Source organism: Pseudorasbora parva, chromosome 23 (genome assembly GCF_024679245.1).
Source record: "Pseudorasbora parva isolate DD20220531a chromosome 23, ASM2467924v1, whole genome shotgun sequence".
Lineage (NCBI taxonomy): Eukaryota > Metazoa > Chordata > Actinopteri > Cypriniformes > Gobionidae > Pseudorasbora > Pseudorasbora parva.
In genome coordinates this window covers 9,147,338-9,166,087 of record NC_090194.1, presented here as the reverse complement: position 1 = coordinate 9,166,087, position 18,750 = coordinate 9,147,338, and the positions used below count along the sequence as shown (strand labels likewise).

The 18,750-nt window shown below is 38.6% G+C and overlaps 3 protein-coding genes across 9 annotated transcripts in view; 2 read left to right on the top strand and 1 right to left on the bottom strand.

Moving 5' to 3' along the window:
- cadm2a (cell adhesion molecule 2a) overlaps positions 1–18,750 on the bottom strand; it is a 604,121-nt gene that overhangs the window by 257,390 nt on the left and 327,981 nt on the right. The window lies entirely within an intron of this gene.
- Positions 626–6,934, top strand: LOC137062275 (CD209 antigen-like protein E). The gene is made up of 5 exons (XM_067433126.1): positions 626–911; positions 4,368–4,556; positions 4,730–4,857; positions 4,986–5,092; positions 6,520–6,934. The coding sequence occupies exons 1-5, from the start codon at positions 758–760 to the stop codon at positions 6,683–6,685; spliced, it is 744 nt and encodes a 247-aa protein (XP_067289227.1). The 5' UTR covers positions 626–757; the 3' UTR covers positions 6,686–6,934.
- Positions 12,585–18,750, top strand: part of LOC137062817 (C-type lectin domain family 4 member K-like) — an 8,254-nt gene continuing 2,088 nt past the window's right edge. The window contains exon 1 of the mRNA XM_067433735.1: positions 12,585–12,850. Coding sequence (XP_067289836.1) covers positions 12,697–12,850 — 154 coding nt within the window. The 5' untranslated portion in view covers positions 12,585–12,696. The remainder of the gene's footprint in view (positions 12,851–18,750) is intronic.

Below are 18,750 nucleotides of genomic sequence, written 5' to 3'. Positions count from 1 at the left end.
CGTTAAATCCAAAAATACAATATTTAGGTTACAGCTGCATCTGGGGTGAAAAATTACTGACTTTATTATTGTTATTTTCAGAGCTTTTAATATACTCTTATCATAAAAAGAACTTTATTAACATTTATTTATCTTCAACAAGAATCCTTTTAGTAAGGATACCTCAGAAATCTGAAACCAGAATGAAAAAAAATAGTTTTTGCTCAAAATGGTGTTGTTTCCAAACAAAGGGAAAAAATAAACATATCGGCACCGGTATCGGCATCGGCCAAAATGAGCTGAAAAATATCGGCATATCGGCAAAAATCCAATATCGTGCATCCCTAGTAAATTGTCAATGCACTGTGATGCATCGTGATATCGAATTGAACCGAATCGATGACATGATAATTGTAATCGAACCAAACCGTGAGACCAGTGTAGGTTCACGCCCCTAATGTAAAGGCAGATGTCCCAAAACTTTTGGCAATAGGGTATATATAGGTGCAACACAACTACACTAAAAATGCCATGGCTTAAAGTTTCCCCCATTGCATTATTTTGTGACATGTGTTAATTTCCTATGTGTTGCAAGTTCCTTTTTGCATAAATACATGAAATGTTACCACAGACACAAGGAGTACAAAAAATGCACCTCAGGAGAGATACAAGTTAGTTAGGTTTGACTTGTAGCTTTGTTTAATACTTCACATTTACGGTTCATAGTTAAAAAAAGTTGTAGCCACTGCACTGGAAATATCTAGGCTTGGATGTTGGTATGGATAAAGGTTTGATGATGGATTCAGAAGACAGAATAGAGAAGACAGTTGATATCTACATCAGTGCCGAGGCTGTAAGAGACATGAAACGTGAGAAAAACACGGAGGACTTTAACACCGAAACAATGAAAACTAAAACACCACAACACACAGGTAAATGAGACTAAACTACTTATACATTCACTACACTGTAAAAAAATATTTAGAAAAAAAGTTACCTGGTTGCCTTAAAATTTTGAGTTCATTGAAATTAAAATTTTGAGTTAATACAATGAAAATTTTTGGAGATTCGACAACCTTTATTAAAATATTATTAAAAGATTTTGTAAGCATATTGGGTAATTGTGTGTGTTTTATTTCTGATGATGCAGTGAAACATGCCAAACAGTGCTATTTTCATAATTTATCACATTTTTTATGTGGTTCAGATACCAAAATATTTTGAGTTTCTATTTATTGAACAAATTTCCTTCATTGTATCAACTCAAATTTTTAAGTTCAATAAACACAAAATTAAGGCAACCAGGTTACTTACTTTTTTAAGTTAAACCAACAAAAATCAACAATTTTTTTTTACAGTGTAGGGGTGGCACAGTTAAAAAAAAAATCACGGTTTTAGGGTCAGGGTTTTCGGTTTTTATCGTTTTCTCTTTTAATTGTTAACACTCCAGAAATTTACTTCAGCATATGACATAAGTTAATTATCCACAATTTAGGATAAAGTAGGGCTGGGCGATATGACGAAATATATCGTCTGGACGATAGAAAATGTCTATCGTTTTATATAAGGCTCTATCGCTTACGCCACGATAAGGCGTTTATGGCAGAATTTTACGATGCACCTCACGCCACGGCTTGCCCATACACTCTGCAATACATAAACAAACGTGGAGGAAGACGGTAGTAGACGCGGTTCAGGGTAATTCTCAGAGTAATTATGCCAGAGTGGTGGCATAAGCGCTCAAAACAAACTTCAGACACATACGCTGCAACGGGCTTTTACGCGTGGCACACCATATAGCCATATATTGAAATATTTTAATGGCAGGTGTAGGGATGGCGAAAACTAAACATTTTCTTGACCGACCACCGAGCCTCATTAGCCGGTTGAAACCGGTTAACCGATTAGTTTAAAATATGCTGCGCTATTTGAAATAACAGCCGCGAGACGCGCTCCCTCTGTCTCTCTCTCGCTCTCACACACACACACGCGCTGCCGCCTCCCTTCCACTCACGTCACTTTTTTAAAATCCCCCACAGCACGAAACACGAGTCCCGCAAACGCGCCGCAGAGGAGCTTATTTGTAATCAGAGGACAAATGGCTCCTTAGTTTCGAAATGTACAAGGTGAGCGCATTGTAAATAAAGGCGTTTGTCTAGCGTTAGAAGCTCATTTGAATCATTGCCGCGGCTCATTTAAGAAAATGACCGCTCCGAAGAGATGCCGCTTTAGTTCGAGGTAGTGCTAACAATAATAAAGAAAGACGATCAACACCTTATGTGTTAACACTGAAATGAAGATGTAATATATTTCCAAATGTAAGCCCATCTTAAGCGAAATGCAAGCTTCATACTGTCGTCTGCCCTGACTCTAACCTCGAGTGTTTACTTTTTGCAAACCTTGTGAGCGCGCAAACCCAAACGCTGTGACCTCGCGCCAAATGTTTTTATTGGTTTATTAAGTACAAACAGGCGAGTTATGAAAAATTGAGTGCGAGGGATATGTTCAATCACACAAAAAGATTTTGGAATGAGACGGCCAACTGTAGCGTTTAGTCCACTGTCTATAATAGCCTAATTTAGAGATCACTTTTTTATTTATTTTAACCAACAACTTTGATCGGTTAACGTTGATACGGTCAGCCATCGGTCAAACGGTCATCGGTTAACATCTCTAGGCAGGTGTTAACTTTACCAACAGTCTTGCTTTAAAAAAAGGTTCTAAATAAAATAAAAATGTAGTCCATACTACCTTTATTTGTTTTGTATATCATTTCAAACTGCATTTCCACATTGCAATTTTGTATAGACTATTCATAAACTGAATTAACAGAAAAATTGCTATATCGTTATGTATATCGTTATCGGGATATCAAATGAGCTATATCGGGATATGAAATTTTGGCCATATCGCCCAGCCCTAGGATAAAGTATTTAAAAAAAAGTTATATCATGTAGAAGTCGTTTCCTAACTGTCCGTCTCCTGCTTACTCTGTCCAACACACTGGCGTAACATTTTTCATGTAATCATGTCAATTTTGATCAGAACAATGCACTGTGGCTTTAATTCAGTGTGAACAGCTTTTTGCCCAAGCTTCAAAGGCCTGTTTAAATTATTAAAACTAGAAGCTTATCTTAACTTTAAAGGGTTACTTCAGCGATTAGCATATGGTTTTCTATCAGTAGAAATCCTGGAGTATATTCAAATGATCGTGCTCCCCCCCTCATATCCCCCTGAGATGAGAGATTTATGCATTTTATTTCTGGAAAAATTACTCCGGTGACGCAAATATCGTCATCGGTAAAATGTTTGGCCAGAAGCTAAAGACTACAGCCAGCAGAGGGAGCTATTTCTGCATGTTTTCAACTCGCACATGGGGAATGGGGGTCGCACTCACAGCTCAGGCATTCAGGGAAACGGAGCAAAGTTAGTATTTTATTTTTTGAAGTTAATTCCTATGAAAGTTAATCTTCCAAAGGCATGAACTGAAAACGCGCCAGACTGAATACACGCTGAGAACTACTGCCACGAGCGTGAACGCGTTTACCTCAGCTCTCATCACAAGAGCTCATTCAGCTCATCTCGATGCGTGTTCTCTGACTCCTGCTCCGTTTGGGCTGACACTTCCTCAGCGGCTAAATCACATTATATTGAAACAGACACTTTCAGTTTTTAATTGTAGTGTCTGTTCTCTAACTGAACTGATTTTATGAAGATGAACGCGGTGGTGGGAAAGTAAAAGTGATTCAGTAGCATTGAGTGGCCTCACAGGGCAGCGAAACATTCTGGGAATTGTAGTCTTTCATCCCCATGAGACAAATAAAATTTCTGTCTTTTCTCAGTCTAGAAGGCACCAAATTAAAAAATAATTTCACATTTCTACTACATTAATGAGCTGCGCGAGACAAACGTCAGTGTGAATGCACAACAGGGTGTGCGGCTCCTCGCCTCGCTTTTCATGATACTTCTGCCCTGCCAATACACTGCTTGCGCGTGCGGTGTAAAGCTGGCGTTATACGACACTGGCGCATCCTCCAACTCCGGCCAGTCTTCCTTATCTCTCCCACCTGCTATTTTACGTGACGTGACCTGCAGCACTCCACTTTTACTTCTTTTACTGTATGTCCACACACACCTCTTATTTCGTGCGAAAAGGACACCAACTGTCTGAGGTAACATACGGGCACGAGGCTACATTGCGCATGTGTCGAACCGTGCACCGCGCACGCTCTGAACAGAGACAAGCGAACCGAACTGCTTTAGTTTTTCTCATGTACTGTGCCACCCCTAATATTCACTTTTTACAAAAACTATGTAAATTGTTTTAAATTTAAAAAAAAAGAGAAAAAGAAAAGAAAATAGTCTAGCATAATATCTGTCATCTTCAGGAAGTGATTGTGTGAGGGACAGAAGCTCCAGAGCAGCTGCAGTGTGTTTGGGGCTGCTGTGTGTTCTTCTGCTGACTGCAGTCATAGTGCTGTGTGTCATGTTCACTCAAGAGAGACAACAGCTCATATCCAAGAATAAAAACCTGACCAATGAGAGAGACCAGCTAATATCCAGTCAAACTATTTGTGGTAAGATTTCTTTAATAGTTAGTAGTTTCTGTAGTTATTTGCTATATAACATGATGGAGTTGGATTGTGCTTTCAGTAACTTTCAGTGTACACAATCTATTCTGTCATAAATTACTGACAGGTGACTGTAAATGAGAATAAAAAGCTAATATCTGATCTTGTTCTGTTAATAGATGGATGGACTTACTATCAGTCCAGTTTTTACTACATATCCAATGAGACGAAGAACTGGACTGAGAGCAGAAGATACTGTACAGCGAGAAGAGCAGATCTGATCATCATAAACAACAAAGAGGAACAAGTGAGTGAGAGAATAAATCAAGTGTCCGTGTGTGTGTGTGTGTGTGTGTGTAACAAATAAATGAGAGATGGTCAAATGTGTCTATTGTCTGTTTATGATATAAATGTGGAACTGTTTCATCTGCTCAGGATTTTGTTAAGAACATATCTGATGGTACTTCAGTCTGGATTGGTCTGACTGACAGTGATGTGGAGGGCAGATGGAAATGGGTTGATGGCAGCTCACTGAACTCTAGGTGAGAAATCACTGAACTGATTTAAGAAATCAGTCCTGAATGAAGAAATCAACTTTCCCTTGAGCTATATAAAAGTCATGGTAACATAAGAATATCGTGTAAGTTTCAGAGCTGAAAACTTCCTTGTTAGTCAAAGAAAAGCTTTTATTGACACCAGGCCCAGTGTGGTGAAACCGCCTCAACACAAGATGAACAACGTCTGATTCTGTACCCACCGTCTCATACCTGACATGACATAGTTCTGCATAGAGCTAAACCGGATCGAGCTTCTAAGCAATAAATATACCGCATAAGCTTCATTCGGATTCCAATATTATGAATGCATGGATCAACTTTATTTTTAATGAATATCCAGCTCGCGTAGAGAAGGCATTGCGCATCTGTTCCTTCATTAACCGTTGTTTGTAAACAAGAGACTGGATTTACAGACAGGATGAGATGACAAAAATGAATTAAGCAACATACTAATTTGAGTTAAAACTTTTTTTATACGTTATGGTATTACGTATAAAAAAAGTATTTTTCTCAAGTCTAATAAGCGCAAACTGTGTTAAATAGAATTTGAAGTAAAATGTATCTGTGGTGTTGCAAGCAGCGGGGCGAGGGACCGCGAGAGCGGCCGGTGACGAGATGTAATGAGTACCAGCTGCGTGCCACACCACAGTATCTGTCCTACACCATTTTCTACATTAACACAGTAGCCTAAACGACTGGAATATAGCCTATACTATAATAAAAAGCAAACAAAAGGAAGAAACGTTTAGCCTATAGTCCTCTGTGAGTAACGTAAATGAAGATGTGAAAAATAAATAAGACATTCCATGTCCAGTAGAATAAAATGGAGTAAGCCTATTCTTAAATTCATGAAAAATCTCACAAAGCCTACCTCTCTCGTTCGTCATGAATGTTATGTTTTCATGGCTGCGAGGTAACATTTAATTGTGAATCAATCATTTATTTTGTAAATAAAGCTTCACTCGTCATAATATTCACGTAAAAACAAGCATTTTTTTGGGCCGATCACCGCCGGTAGTACTCGGCTACTGCGGCTGTCACGTTCACCGGCACAACCAAAATGTATTAATTTATTCATTATGATGAAAAAACACACACAAATGTCATAAGTTGTAGTCAAAAAAATGTAGGCCCTAATTGAACATTTTCTAGTAACTGATCAAATCAAAAAATTTTAGTTGGCCAAATTGAATTTCTGTTAATTAATGTGCATCAATTCACAGAAATTTAATTTGGACAACTGAATTTTTTTTTAGATGTGATCAGTCACATCTGATCACACTATTTTTATTTATTTAAAAAAAGAAAAGAAAAAAGGAATTGCCTTTAATATCTAATAAATAATCTTTACAGTTATTATGATATGATACAGAAGTCATCACTGAACCTCTGATGCTGATCTGTATTTTCAGCTTCTGGGCGTCTGCAGAGCCTAATGGAGGTTCATCAGAGAACTGTGTTCTGGCTGTGGATCATGACCGAAGGTGGCCACAATTATTGGGGTGGATTGATCATCAATGTGATGAAGCTTCTCAATGGATCTGTGAGAAGAGAATTTCACAACTCATACTGCCATAGGAACATCACACACCTTTTCTGAAACAAGTTTAACAGTACAAAACTTCTGTAATAATTGATTAAGCTTGAGCTTGAGTTTCTTAAGCTTGTTCCTGGAGGACGCCCCGCTGATTTATACACAGGAAATTACTGAATTGCTCATGATGTCATCAAAAGTGAATCCATCATTTTTCATTTACATTCTAATCTCACCCAAACATTTTTATTATCCGATAATAACTTTCAGATGAACACAGTTAAGGTCATAATATATATATATATATATATATATATATATATATGTTGTGTATGTATATATGTATGTATACAGGGTATATATCCTGGCTAATCAGATATAATGGCAGCCGAAATTTGAAGCCCCAAAAAGTGCATCCATCTGTTATAAAAGTAATCCATACAGCCCTGGGGGTTAATTAAGGCCTTTTACCCGATAGGGATGTGACGGTGCGAAATGTTTCCCTCACCGTCACATTGAAGTTACTGAGCGGCTGTGAACGAATGAAGCCGTGCAGAGTTTCATCTGCAGTTTCAAAAACATTGATTAAAATAGTACATGTGACTCCAGTGGTTCAACCTTAATTTTATGACATGACAAGAATATTTTTGCATGCATTTTGTATTTTTGTCTTTCATTCTAGCATGTGCCAGTCTCTGACTTAGTTTAAGCTGTAAATGCAGTGCAGCTCCCAGACTGACACAGAAGAGAGGAAATTGTTATGCGCACAAAAAGTATTCTCGTCGCTTCGTAACATTAAGGTTGAACCACTGAACAACCTTTCTGTTTTTCATACCTTTACTGGACCTTGAAAGTGTAAATGAAATTGCTGTCTATGGAGTGTGCAGAGAGCTCTCAGATTTCATCAGAAGTATTTTAACTTGTCTTATGGGTTTGGAACAACATTAATTAATGACAGAATTTTCATTTTTGGGTGAACTAAACGTTTAACTTATAACATTACAGAACTGATTCATTAAAGACAACATAGAATAAAAATCTGTATAGTCAATCCCTGAACAACGTTTCTTTTCTTTTTTTCTCTTTTAATAAAGTATAGAAAGCTAAATTGTAATGTTTTTGGTTTACATAATCAAAATTATGTTGAGTTATGAGTGGCTTGGCTATGAAAATTTAAAGAGGACTCTTCTTCAATACAAAAAAAATATTTTTAGCCAACTGCACCAGGAACACCAAAATAGCTTTTGGTTTGGATGTAACCACAATGGCCCTCATTTATCAAAAGTGCGTACACCAAATTTCCAGCGTACACCTTGCGTACACCCAAATCCATGGTGACTTTGAGATTTATCAATATGGACGTTGGCGTACGGCACGCTCAAATCCTACGCCAGCTCAGGAGGTGGTGTACGTACGTTTGAGTTAGTGGGAAAATGCGCAGAAAAGCAATTCCTAACACCACAAAACACACTGACAAAGATATGCTATATGATCCACTGTTAAAAACCACAACAACAACATTCAGTGTTTATTTTTGTGCAACATGAACGTCAATGTTTAATTTTTGTGACTTTACCAAAGTGTTTGATTTGTAGGAATATGTATTCCTCCAGTCGCGAGCCTGTGCGCTTTATCTGACGTTTCAGGCCCGCCTGGCCCGGCAGCTGCGCACGGACTGGGACTAAAATAATTCAGACTGACAAAATAATAAAAATGTCCTTCTTCTTATCGAGGATTATTTATATTATTATAAATAATAATAAAATCAATAAAAACGACATTCTTCTTCTAAATAACAAGCGTCATTAAGAATAATAATCATAATAATAATAATAAGAATCTTACAAATTGTCATGTAATTATTAATGTGAATGAATCTTACTCCACATCACATCATCATCACTATTGTACACCCCCAATACATGTGCCGTGATACGAAATTAAAAGCTAATTTTTTCAAAACGTGCTGTAAAATAATGCAGTGATGGTAATTTATCATCCAAACAGCTTTAAACCGCTGGAGTGCGCTTCTCAACCTCCACACTATTAACAGTACTCGTTATTTGTGTCCATATTTTGTTTTTGTAGGTGCCTTTAATTCCACTCTTTAAACTCTCAAATAAAACAATTTCGGGGTTTTTTTTTCCACGGTGATCTCGATGAGCGTCTCAATCATCTCAATAGTTCAGTAGTCAGAGCACTGATCAGGGAGTCAGCCCATTGACTTATGTCCTGATCAGTGCCCTGACTAGTGGACTAGTAAGATGATTGAGCGCACCCGATCTCCACGTCGGAGAAGTTTCGCTTCTTTGCCGGCTTCTGTTTGTCCATGGCGTAAAATGAGGGCGTGGGGGAGGCGGAGACTTGAATATATAGGGGCGTGTTATTCTAATGACTATCGTTTTCAGCCGCCGCATTTATCAAGGGCAAGTATTGCGTACACCTGGATTGCAGAGGTACGCACAGCTTCATAAATCAGGCGGTGAGAGGAGTGTAAGCATAATCTTACGCCAACATATACACAAGTTTCTACGCAAGATTGATAAATGAGGGCCATTATATACGCGCAAGCTCAGTTTTTAATCCACTTCTGACAGAAGAACTGCATGATGTGTGCATCTTGTGGCACAGGGTGAAATCAGTGCATTGGCGCTCTGTGACGCGGCAGGATTTTAAACAACTTCCTGAGTCGCGGCGGACAGGCGCAGAATGCCGCCACCGGTGTGCGTACACTCATTGAAAATAATGTGTTTGAATTTTAAAGACGTGGCACGGTGAAGTAATTACTTTTGTATGACCTGGCAATAAATGGTGTAGGTAGGCCTATAATGTTACATGCTAACCTGATTTTATTTCGGGTGCGGCATGGGTTTCGGTTCTATTTTAAGCGGGTTGGGTGCAGATTTTAATTAGTGCTTCATGTCAGAAAACAGGTCAGATGCACTATGGGCTGGTGCGGATTTACAAAATCGGACCAGTGCAGGACTCTGATGTGAATATAATATAATATAAATGTATTTGAATCTCATTTAACGCAAACAGCACTGTGAAAAGTTGAATTTCCTTTTTGCAAAAATACTGGCCACACAAACTCAGATGAGCAGCACAACACAATCAACTTCAGGAGAGAAACCAATATTAGTTTGTTAACATCTTGACAACACCGAAACTGTAGAAAACAAATACAGAAAAGGAACAAAATGCACAGAGAACATGGATAAGGGCTGATGATGTCTACCAAAATATTGATGTCATAACTGGTACATTTGGAAAAGAAATCATGAATCATAATGCAACAAAACCAGTCATCTGAACTCACAGGTACTGACATTAATCATGAATACATTCCATCACATATTAGGATAAATGGGATCAATAATGACTTAAAGACAGAAGCATTTCCTCAGTTTGCATGTTTTTAGTTGATGAGCTGAGTTAAGCACAAATAAAGAGAATAACTTGATGTCTTTTAATTGGATCTATGAGAAGAGAAATAAAATGAGTCGTTACATTTAATATTGCCTTAAATAGTGAACCAAATAATTCATTCAAATAATTAATTTGATAACGCTGATTCGTTCAGAAGTTAAACAAGGGACTCATCTCATTGGCTGTTTGAAATCCCCCCTCCCCCCATACCATCATTCATTATTCCATACTTTACTCTACTAATATAGTTCCAAATTCAGACACCTAGTGGGCAGGAAGGGCTGGATGTCATCTTTTGCCAATATACGGGGAACTTATTCAACACGAATCTCATGGGTTTCTCTAGATCTAGAAGTAGATTGTATATGGTTGCTTTTGTAATGCATTATGGAAAGTGCACTCGATAATGTCCACTATGGTTTTGGACACCATGACTGAAGAGTTGAACTTGAATCCTGAAGGCCACAGGTTCAAGTCTCAGTACCGGCAGGAAATGTAGGTGGAGGGAGTGAATGAACAGTGTTTTCTTCCACTCTCATTACCCATTACTTAGGTACCCTTGAACAAAGCACATTATTATATTATAATATAGAGCATTATTTGCCGGATCGCAGCCGATAACAATCCTGAGTATCAGATCGGTGCATCCCTAAAAGAAATACACCGATCAGGCAACATTATAAAAGGTGAAGTGAATAATACAGATTCTCTCTTCATCATTGCACCTGTTCGTTGGTTCGTTGATGTGTTAGGAGCAGTAAAAATAGGCAAGCGTAAGGATTTGAGCAAGTTTGACAAGGGCCAAATTGTGAGAGCATCTCCAAAACTGCAGCTCTTGTGGGGTGTTCCCGGTCTGCAGTGGTCAGATCTATCAAAAGCGGTCCAAGGAAGGAACAGTGGTGAACCTGCGACAGGGTCATGGGCGGCCAAGGCTCATTGATGCACGTCAGGAGCGAAGGGTGCCCAAGTGGTCTGGTCAAACAGACAAGCTACTGTAGCTCAAATTGCTCAAGAAGTTATTCCTGATATAAATATCAGGATTTTGTAAATGCATCTTGTTTTACGGATACATGCACCAATCAGACATAACATTATTTCTTAATAACTTTTTGATCCCTCTTTTGTTGCACTGTGATTGAAACTGTGATGCACTGTGTATCTGACACCTTTTAATTGTAGTGTCTGTTCTCTAACTGAAGTGATTTTATGAAGATGATCGTGGTCGCAGTGGGAAAGTGATCAGTGATTCAGTAATCCAGTAGCGGTGGCTTTGGGAGTGGCCTCGTAGGGCAGCGAAGCATTCTGGGAATTGTAGTCTTTCATCCCCATGAGACAAAAATTAATTTTCTGTCTTTTCTCAGTCTAGAAAGCACCAAATTAAAAAATAATTTCACATTTCTTCATGACCCAGTTTAAATACAGATTCATCTTCCCAGCGTTGAAGTAGTCCTTTAAAGTTCATGTGAATGTAAAGTAGGGGTGTCAAATTAATAGCCTCTTCGATGCATCGCGATGCAGACGGTTCAGAAATAGACCATAACAGTTCATAATGTTACTGACGTCACATATTATGTTATTTGTCACGTACATGCTTTGTCACCGTAGCATACAGGGAGGGGGAGGCGAGAGACACGAGTGTGAGTAATTGAAATTGCTTCAAGTACTTTAAAAGCCGACATCTGGGCCCATTTCGGCTTTAATAAACAAACTGGTAAGCTTGACCTGGAGAATACACACACTGTGGGTAACTCAAAGCTATGCTTTATCAAAACGATTTCATTTACACTTGGGCACATAAATGTGTCTCTGAAAAACCGATATAAATCTGATCTTCATTTGCCGCACTGTATGCAGATTTAATGGAGTTCACGTCACATCAAAACCATCGGTTTATCGATCATATCAGGCTATAATATGACATAGCCTAAAACACGCTCTCACACTTTTTTTTTTTAGCATTGTTGGGATGAGAAAAATTTACATATGTGGTTTCAACAACTATTTAGTTTGGACTGTAAAGAGACCCAGACCACATCCTGAGTATTGTGTGTATTTGTTCTAAATGCTCCTCTTTTCTTCTGTACCCAGACTTGAGTTTTGTTTGATACATCCAATAAGTGTGTTTTCTTTGAGCAGGTAAAATGAAAGGTTCAGTTCAAATAACTGACTGACAAAATTGTGTACATGAGGATGCAGTAAATTGTCAATGCACTGTGATGCATCGTGATATCGAATTGAACCGAATCGATGACATGATAATTGTAATCGAACCAAACCGTGAGACCAGTGTAGGTTCACGCCCCTAATGTAAAGGCAGATGTCCCAAAACTTTTGGCAATAGGGTATATATAGGTGCAGCACAACCACACTAAAAATGCCATGGCTTTAAGTTTCCCCCATTGCATTATTTTGTGACATGTGTTAATTTCCTATGTGTTGAGAGTTCCTTTTTGCATAAATACATGAAATGTTACCACAGACACAAGGAGTACAAAAAATGCTCCTCAGGAGAGATACAAGTTAGTTAGGTTTGACTTGTAGCTTTGTTTAATACTTCACATTTACGGTTCATATTAAAAAAAAGTTGTAGCCACTGCACTGGAAATATCTAGGCTTGGATGTTGGTATGGATAAAGGTTTGATGATGGATTCAGAAGACAGAATAGAGAAGACAGTTGTTATCTACATGAGTGCCGAGGCTGTAAGAGACATGAAACGTGAGAAAAACACGGAGGACTTTAACACCGAAACAATGAAAACTAAAACACCACAACACACAGGTAAATGAGACTAAACTACTTATACATTCACTAGGGGTGACACAGTTAAAAAAAAAAAAACACACATTTCGGTTCGTATCACGGTTTTAGGGTCAGGGTTTTCGGTTCTGTACAGTTTTTATCGTTTTCTCTTTTAATTGTTAACACTCCAGAAATTTACTTCAGCATATGACATTAAGTTAATTCTATAAATAAGTTAATTATCCACTATTTATGATAGAGTATTTAAAAAAAAAAAAGTTATATCATGTAGAAGTCGTTTCCTAACTGTCCGTCTCCTGCTTACTCTGTCCAACACACTGGCGTAACATTTTTCATGTAATCATGTCAATTTTGATCAGAACAATGCACTGTGGCTTTAATTCAGTGTGAACAGCTTTTTGCCCAAGCTTCAAAGGCCTGTTTAAATTATTAAAACTAGAAGCTTATCTTAACTTTAAAGGGTTACTTCAGCGATTAGTAGGGCTGGGCGATATGGCCAAAAATTAATATCCCGATATAGCTAATTTGATATCCTGATAACGATATGCATAACGATATAGCAATGTTTCTGTTAATTCAGTTTATGAATAGTCTATACAAAATTGCAATGTGGAAATGCAGATTGAAATGATATACAAAACAAATAAAGGTAGTATGGACTACATTTTTATTTTATTTAGAACCTTTTTTCAAGCAAGACTGTTGGTAAAGTTAACACCTGCCTAGGGATGCTAACCGATGACCGTTTGACCGATGGTTGACCGTATCAACGTTAACCAATCAAAGTTGTCGGTTGAAAAAAAAAAATTGATCTCTAAATTAGGCTATTATACAGTGGACTAAACGCTACTACAGTTAGCCATCTCATTACAAAATCTTTTTGTGTGAAGTGAACATATCCCTCGCACTCAATTTTTCATAATTCGCCTGTTTGTACTTAAAGAGCATATTGCAGGTTAGAGACTCCAGTGAGTCAGTGTATAGAAAAATAATGTAGGACCTAGAATTTCTTTAAAATATACTTGTTAAATACGCTAATAAGGCTTTTTGAGTCGTTTTTGTGAGAAAATTTTAGTTCCGCATCTAAAAATGCGCAAACCGGAAGTGACATAACGAGAGGGAGTGCCGTGACTTTCAACCATAGGAAAACAATGGATCGCAATGGCAGAAATTATAAATGTTTATTAATACTCATATGGCAGACCACAGCCATGCAATTATGACACACAATAAGGGACAGGCCAGGATTAGACAAAACAACGATTACAGGAGATGATTTGAATTGTTGTGTGAGGAGAAACAGTGGAAAACAGAGCAGGTGAGAGAGTCGGCTCATAACATTATACGCTAACACTGTGCTCAGATTACAATACTTCGCAGATAATTATGTATCAGGCAATCGCAAAGCTGCTATTGGTCATCTAGGAGTATTGATACCAATAACAGAAACTAATAATAAGTTCAGACCATCTGGCTTAAGTCACACTCGCCGTCCACATCGATGTTAAAGCCGGGCGCGGGGCGTAACGTTACCCGGTGCTGTTTTTGCTGACATATGAGCTCGCAGACGATGCTTTTCCCTCGCGTGGACATTGTGGATGCATATGGTCGTGGCTCGCAGCATGTGAGGAAAAACACGACGAGCCGAGCACGTTTCTCGCACCTCCCTCTCTCACGATATTTTTTAAAGATACAAAATAAAAAAAAATCGGGAGTCGGCTTGATTTTCACCAGCATGGCTGCCCCCTTTTGCCAAATCATGCACAACAATGTCACAGGCTAGATCTATGAGTATTATTATGCTTTAGCTCAGTTGCTGCAACCATTACAGTGCCTTTTTACACACACACATACACACCATGACACACACACGCACGTGCGCCCTCACTCCCTCTCTGGTTGTTTCTGTTGAAAGGGCTGCTGTTCTATGCTTTTCAACAAATCATTTGCACACAAGTAATGTTTTCTATCTAAAGCTAGCAGCAACATTGAGTCTCTGGTTTGAGTCTCCAGTCTCTGTTTAACGCGAACGCTCGTGTGTGTGTGTGTGTGTGTGTGTTTTCGCCCGGATCGCCTCAGTTACGGTGCTCACGCGGTTTCTCCGAGCTGATCGTCTGACGGATCCGTGACCGGCCGTCACACTCCGCCGCGGCCGAGCCACAGACAGACGTTATTGTGATCCTTTATTCACTCATTCTGTGTTATGGGTTTATTTTGTGCCGATTCACCGTCGATAGTGTGATAATGTATGACGTTTTGAGTATGTATTTGAGTGAACGATGTATATACGCTTGAATAAAATATACATTATCAGCACATAATTCCTGACTTTTTTTTTAAAAGTGTGAGACTATGCATGTGTGTTTATGTAGCCTACATACTTTGTATTAATCAATGTTGAAATTGATTAATGTAAAAACAATAGCCAAGAAGCATTGCGTGTGAGTATTTAATCATTTAATATTATCCTTTAACTACATGAGTATTGCAATGTTAAACTTCATCATATCGCTGATAATCCGCGGTGTAAAGTGAACACACACACACACACCACCGCGTGTGTCAAAGCAGATGCAGAAGTGAAGTACCGTCTCTTCACCTGCACAAAACGCCACAATGCAGCTTTTCTAACTTTTTTTTTTTTAGGAAACCTGTGGACTCAATGTCCTGACAGGCTGGACACTATCATTTTCCATGACACTGATAAATTTAAATAGAAAAACTACCGAAAATACACTGATTACTACAGAATACCAACGTAGCGATGTTGAAAAAAACAGCGTTTTACAAACAGCCAACGAAACAGCCACTTTATCTGCTAAATTTGTGCTCTTATGTCTTTTAAAAACATTTTAAATCCTGCATTACCTTTTCATATGGCATTTTCATACAAGGTTATATGTTTATCTCAAAAAAAATTTAACCTGCAATATGCTCTTTAATAAACCAATAAAAACCTTTGGCGCGAGGTCACAGTGTTTGGGTTTGCGCGCTTACAAGGTTTGCAAAAAGTAAACAGGCTAAAACACTCGAGGTTAGAGCCAGGGCAGACGACAGTATGAAGCGTGCATTTCGCTTAAGATGGGCTTACATTTGGAAATGTACATTACATCTACATTTCAGTGGTAACACATAAGGTGTTGATCGTCTTTCTTTATTATTTTTAGCTCTAACTCGAACTAAAGCGGCGTCTCTTCGGAGCTGTCATTTTCTTAAATGAGCCACGGCAATGTTACAAATGAGCTTCTAACGCTAGACAAATGCCTTTATTTTCAACGCGTACCAAAACCATTTCGAAACTAAGGAGCCATTTGTCCTCAGATTACAAACAAACTCCTCGGCGGCGCGTTTGCGGGACTCATGTTTCGCGCTGTGGGGGATTTAAAAAAAGTGACGTGAGTGGAAGGGAGGCGGCAGCGCTAGGACAGTGTGTGTGTGTGTGTGTGTGTGTGTGTGTGTGTGTGTGTGTGTGTGTGAGAGTGAGAGTGTGTGTGAGAGTGTGTGTGAGAGTGAGTGAGTGAGTGAGTGAGTGAGTGAGAGAGAGAGAGAGAGAGAGAGAGAGAGAGAGAGAGAGAGAGAGAGAGAGAGAGAGAGAGAGAGAGAGAGAGAGAGAGAGAGAGAGAGAGAGGGCTGTCATTTCAAATAGCCCAGCATATTTTAAACTGATCGGTTAACCGGTTTCAACCGGCTAATGAGGCTCGGTGGTCGGTCAAGAAAATGTTTAGTTTTTGCCATCCCTACACCTGCCATTAAAATATTTCAATATATGTCTATATGGTGTGCCACGCGTAAAAGCCCGCTGCAGCGTCTGTGTCTGAAGTTTGTTTTGAGCGCTTATTCTACCACTCTGGCATAGGCTAATTACTCTGAGAATTACCCTGGTCTGAACCGCGTCTAATACGTTTGTTGTTTATGTATTGCAGCGTGCATGGGCATGCCGTGGCGTGGCGTGAGGTGCATCTTGACGTAAAATTCTGCCGTAAACACCTTATCGTGGCGTAAGCGATAGAGCCTTATATAAAACGATAGACATTTTCTATCGTCCAGACGATATATTTTGTCATATCGCCCAGCCCTATTCTGAAGAGATCACTTTATGTGATAAAGCTTTTAAGCTTTTTATAAACATTGATCTATTACAATTAAAATTCCCACTAAATGTATTTTTTACAACGAGGTAATTGTGTTGCTTACCCACAGCACAAGGAATGCACATTTCGAATGATAAATTGAATTTAAAAAGATAAGTAAACATTAATGAAATAAGAACAAATAAACAGATTACATACAATAGCACAAATAAATACAATAGAATAAAATAAAATATACAAATGAAATAGACTGCTTTATTTTTTCAGTTAGATCTAACATTCAGGTAAGAAACTGATTTAAAAAAAACGCAAAGTATTACATTTAAAATAACTGAAGTAAGCCTTTAAGGAATGTGCGCTTTAGATGTGAGTGCGAGATCTGCGGGGTTTAGTAGAATTATGTGCAATCCCGTGCGAAATTCAGGACGATCACACACTAACACACTGTCATGAGGAAAAATCCAGCAGAACGAGCGTTCGCCGTGTTTTAAGCGTTAACCGGGCTCAGTGAGAATATGCGGGTGCGTGTCAACTTCCTGTCGGCCAGTCGGAGAGGAGAGCGCAGCTGGTATCGATATCGATACTGTAGAAACTGAGTATCGTATCGTTTCAGATATTTGAGTATAGATATTTTTGACAACATAGTTGCACTGTGATGACTTTTTAAAAGTCAAATAAAAGAATCCACACTTTAGAGCGCAGCTTACCGTTCTCCATGGCTGCAAGAAGAAGCGGGTGCAGCAAGCCTTTCCGGAAATCAGGTGGCCACTATGCAAACCAAATCTTGCGCGTTTGGAACCGATGATTGGAATTGAAAGCTAATTTTCTAAATGATTCCAATTCGCCTTATTCACCTCGAACGTTCTACGGAGCTTGAGGGGTACACTTTCCACTTCCGGTAATTCTCGCCCTGCGTATTCTCTGAGCGGCAATGGCACCGCACTGCTGTGTTCCCCAGTGCACCTCATCGCACAGGAAAAAATCATACAGAGGACAAACCTTTCACTGTTTCCCAGAGGAGAGGATAAGAAACTACATCGAGAGTGGATAAAAAATATCAGAAGGGATCCTGGTCGTAATTTCTGCATTTTACTGCAGACGAAGTTCGAAAGACTCAAGCAATAGCAAGACTGGGACATGTCAAGTCAGCTTTATTTAGCGCTTTTACAATGCCGATTGTTCCAAAGCAGCTTCACGGTGTTAAACAGGACAATATTGCAACAAAATATGATTCGGCTGTAGTCATTCTGGAGAAAACGGTGATGTTATCAGCTTATTTTCATTTATCATAAAGTGTCAATGTGGGCAGATCAGTATTATAGTGGATACAGTTAATGTACATGTGGGAGATATGTGTATGGAAAAGCTACTGGATCTTCATACATGTAAAATAAAATGTCCATTTATCTAAAGGGTAAAGTACAATTTTATTACACATGGATGATGTCTTTCATAACTTTACAACTGGTCAGAACATCAGAAAGAAATAAGTAATTCAAAAACTATCATTGATAGGCACACTGGTCTAGGTTTGTAAAGGTAACTATGTACATTTATTGGTATGGAGGAATACAAATGGCCTGCTTGTATATTGTAAGTATGAAAAAACGTACCGGAAAAGGGCAGAACATTAGAAATTAAATTAGGAGCAAAATTAAAAAACATTAACAAAAGAACTATATACATAAATATATTATCAGTGTTGCATTACATGATTTTGTTACACACAGCAGGCAGAAAGTGAGTGACACAGAATGCTGCTAATGATTAGTACTGTATCGGAGTCCAACTTTCAGGTTTGTGTACCCCTCAACGGCGTTAAGAGTT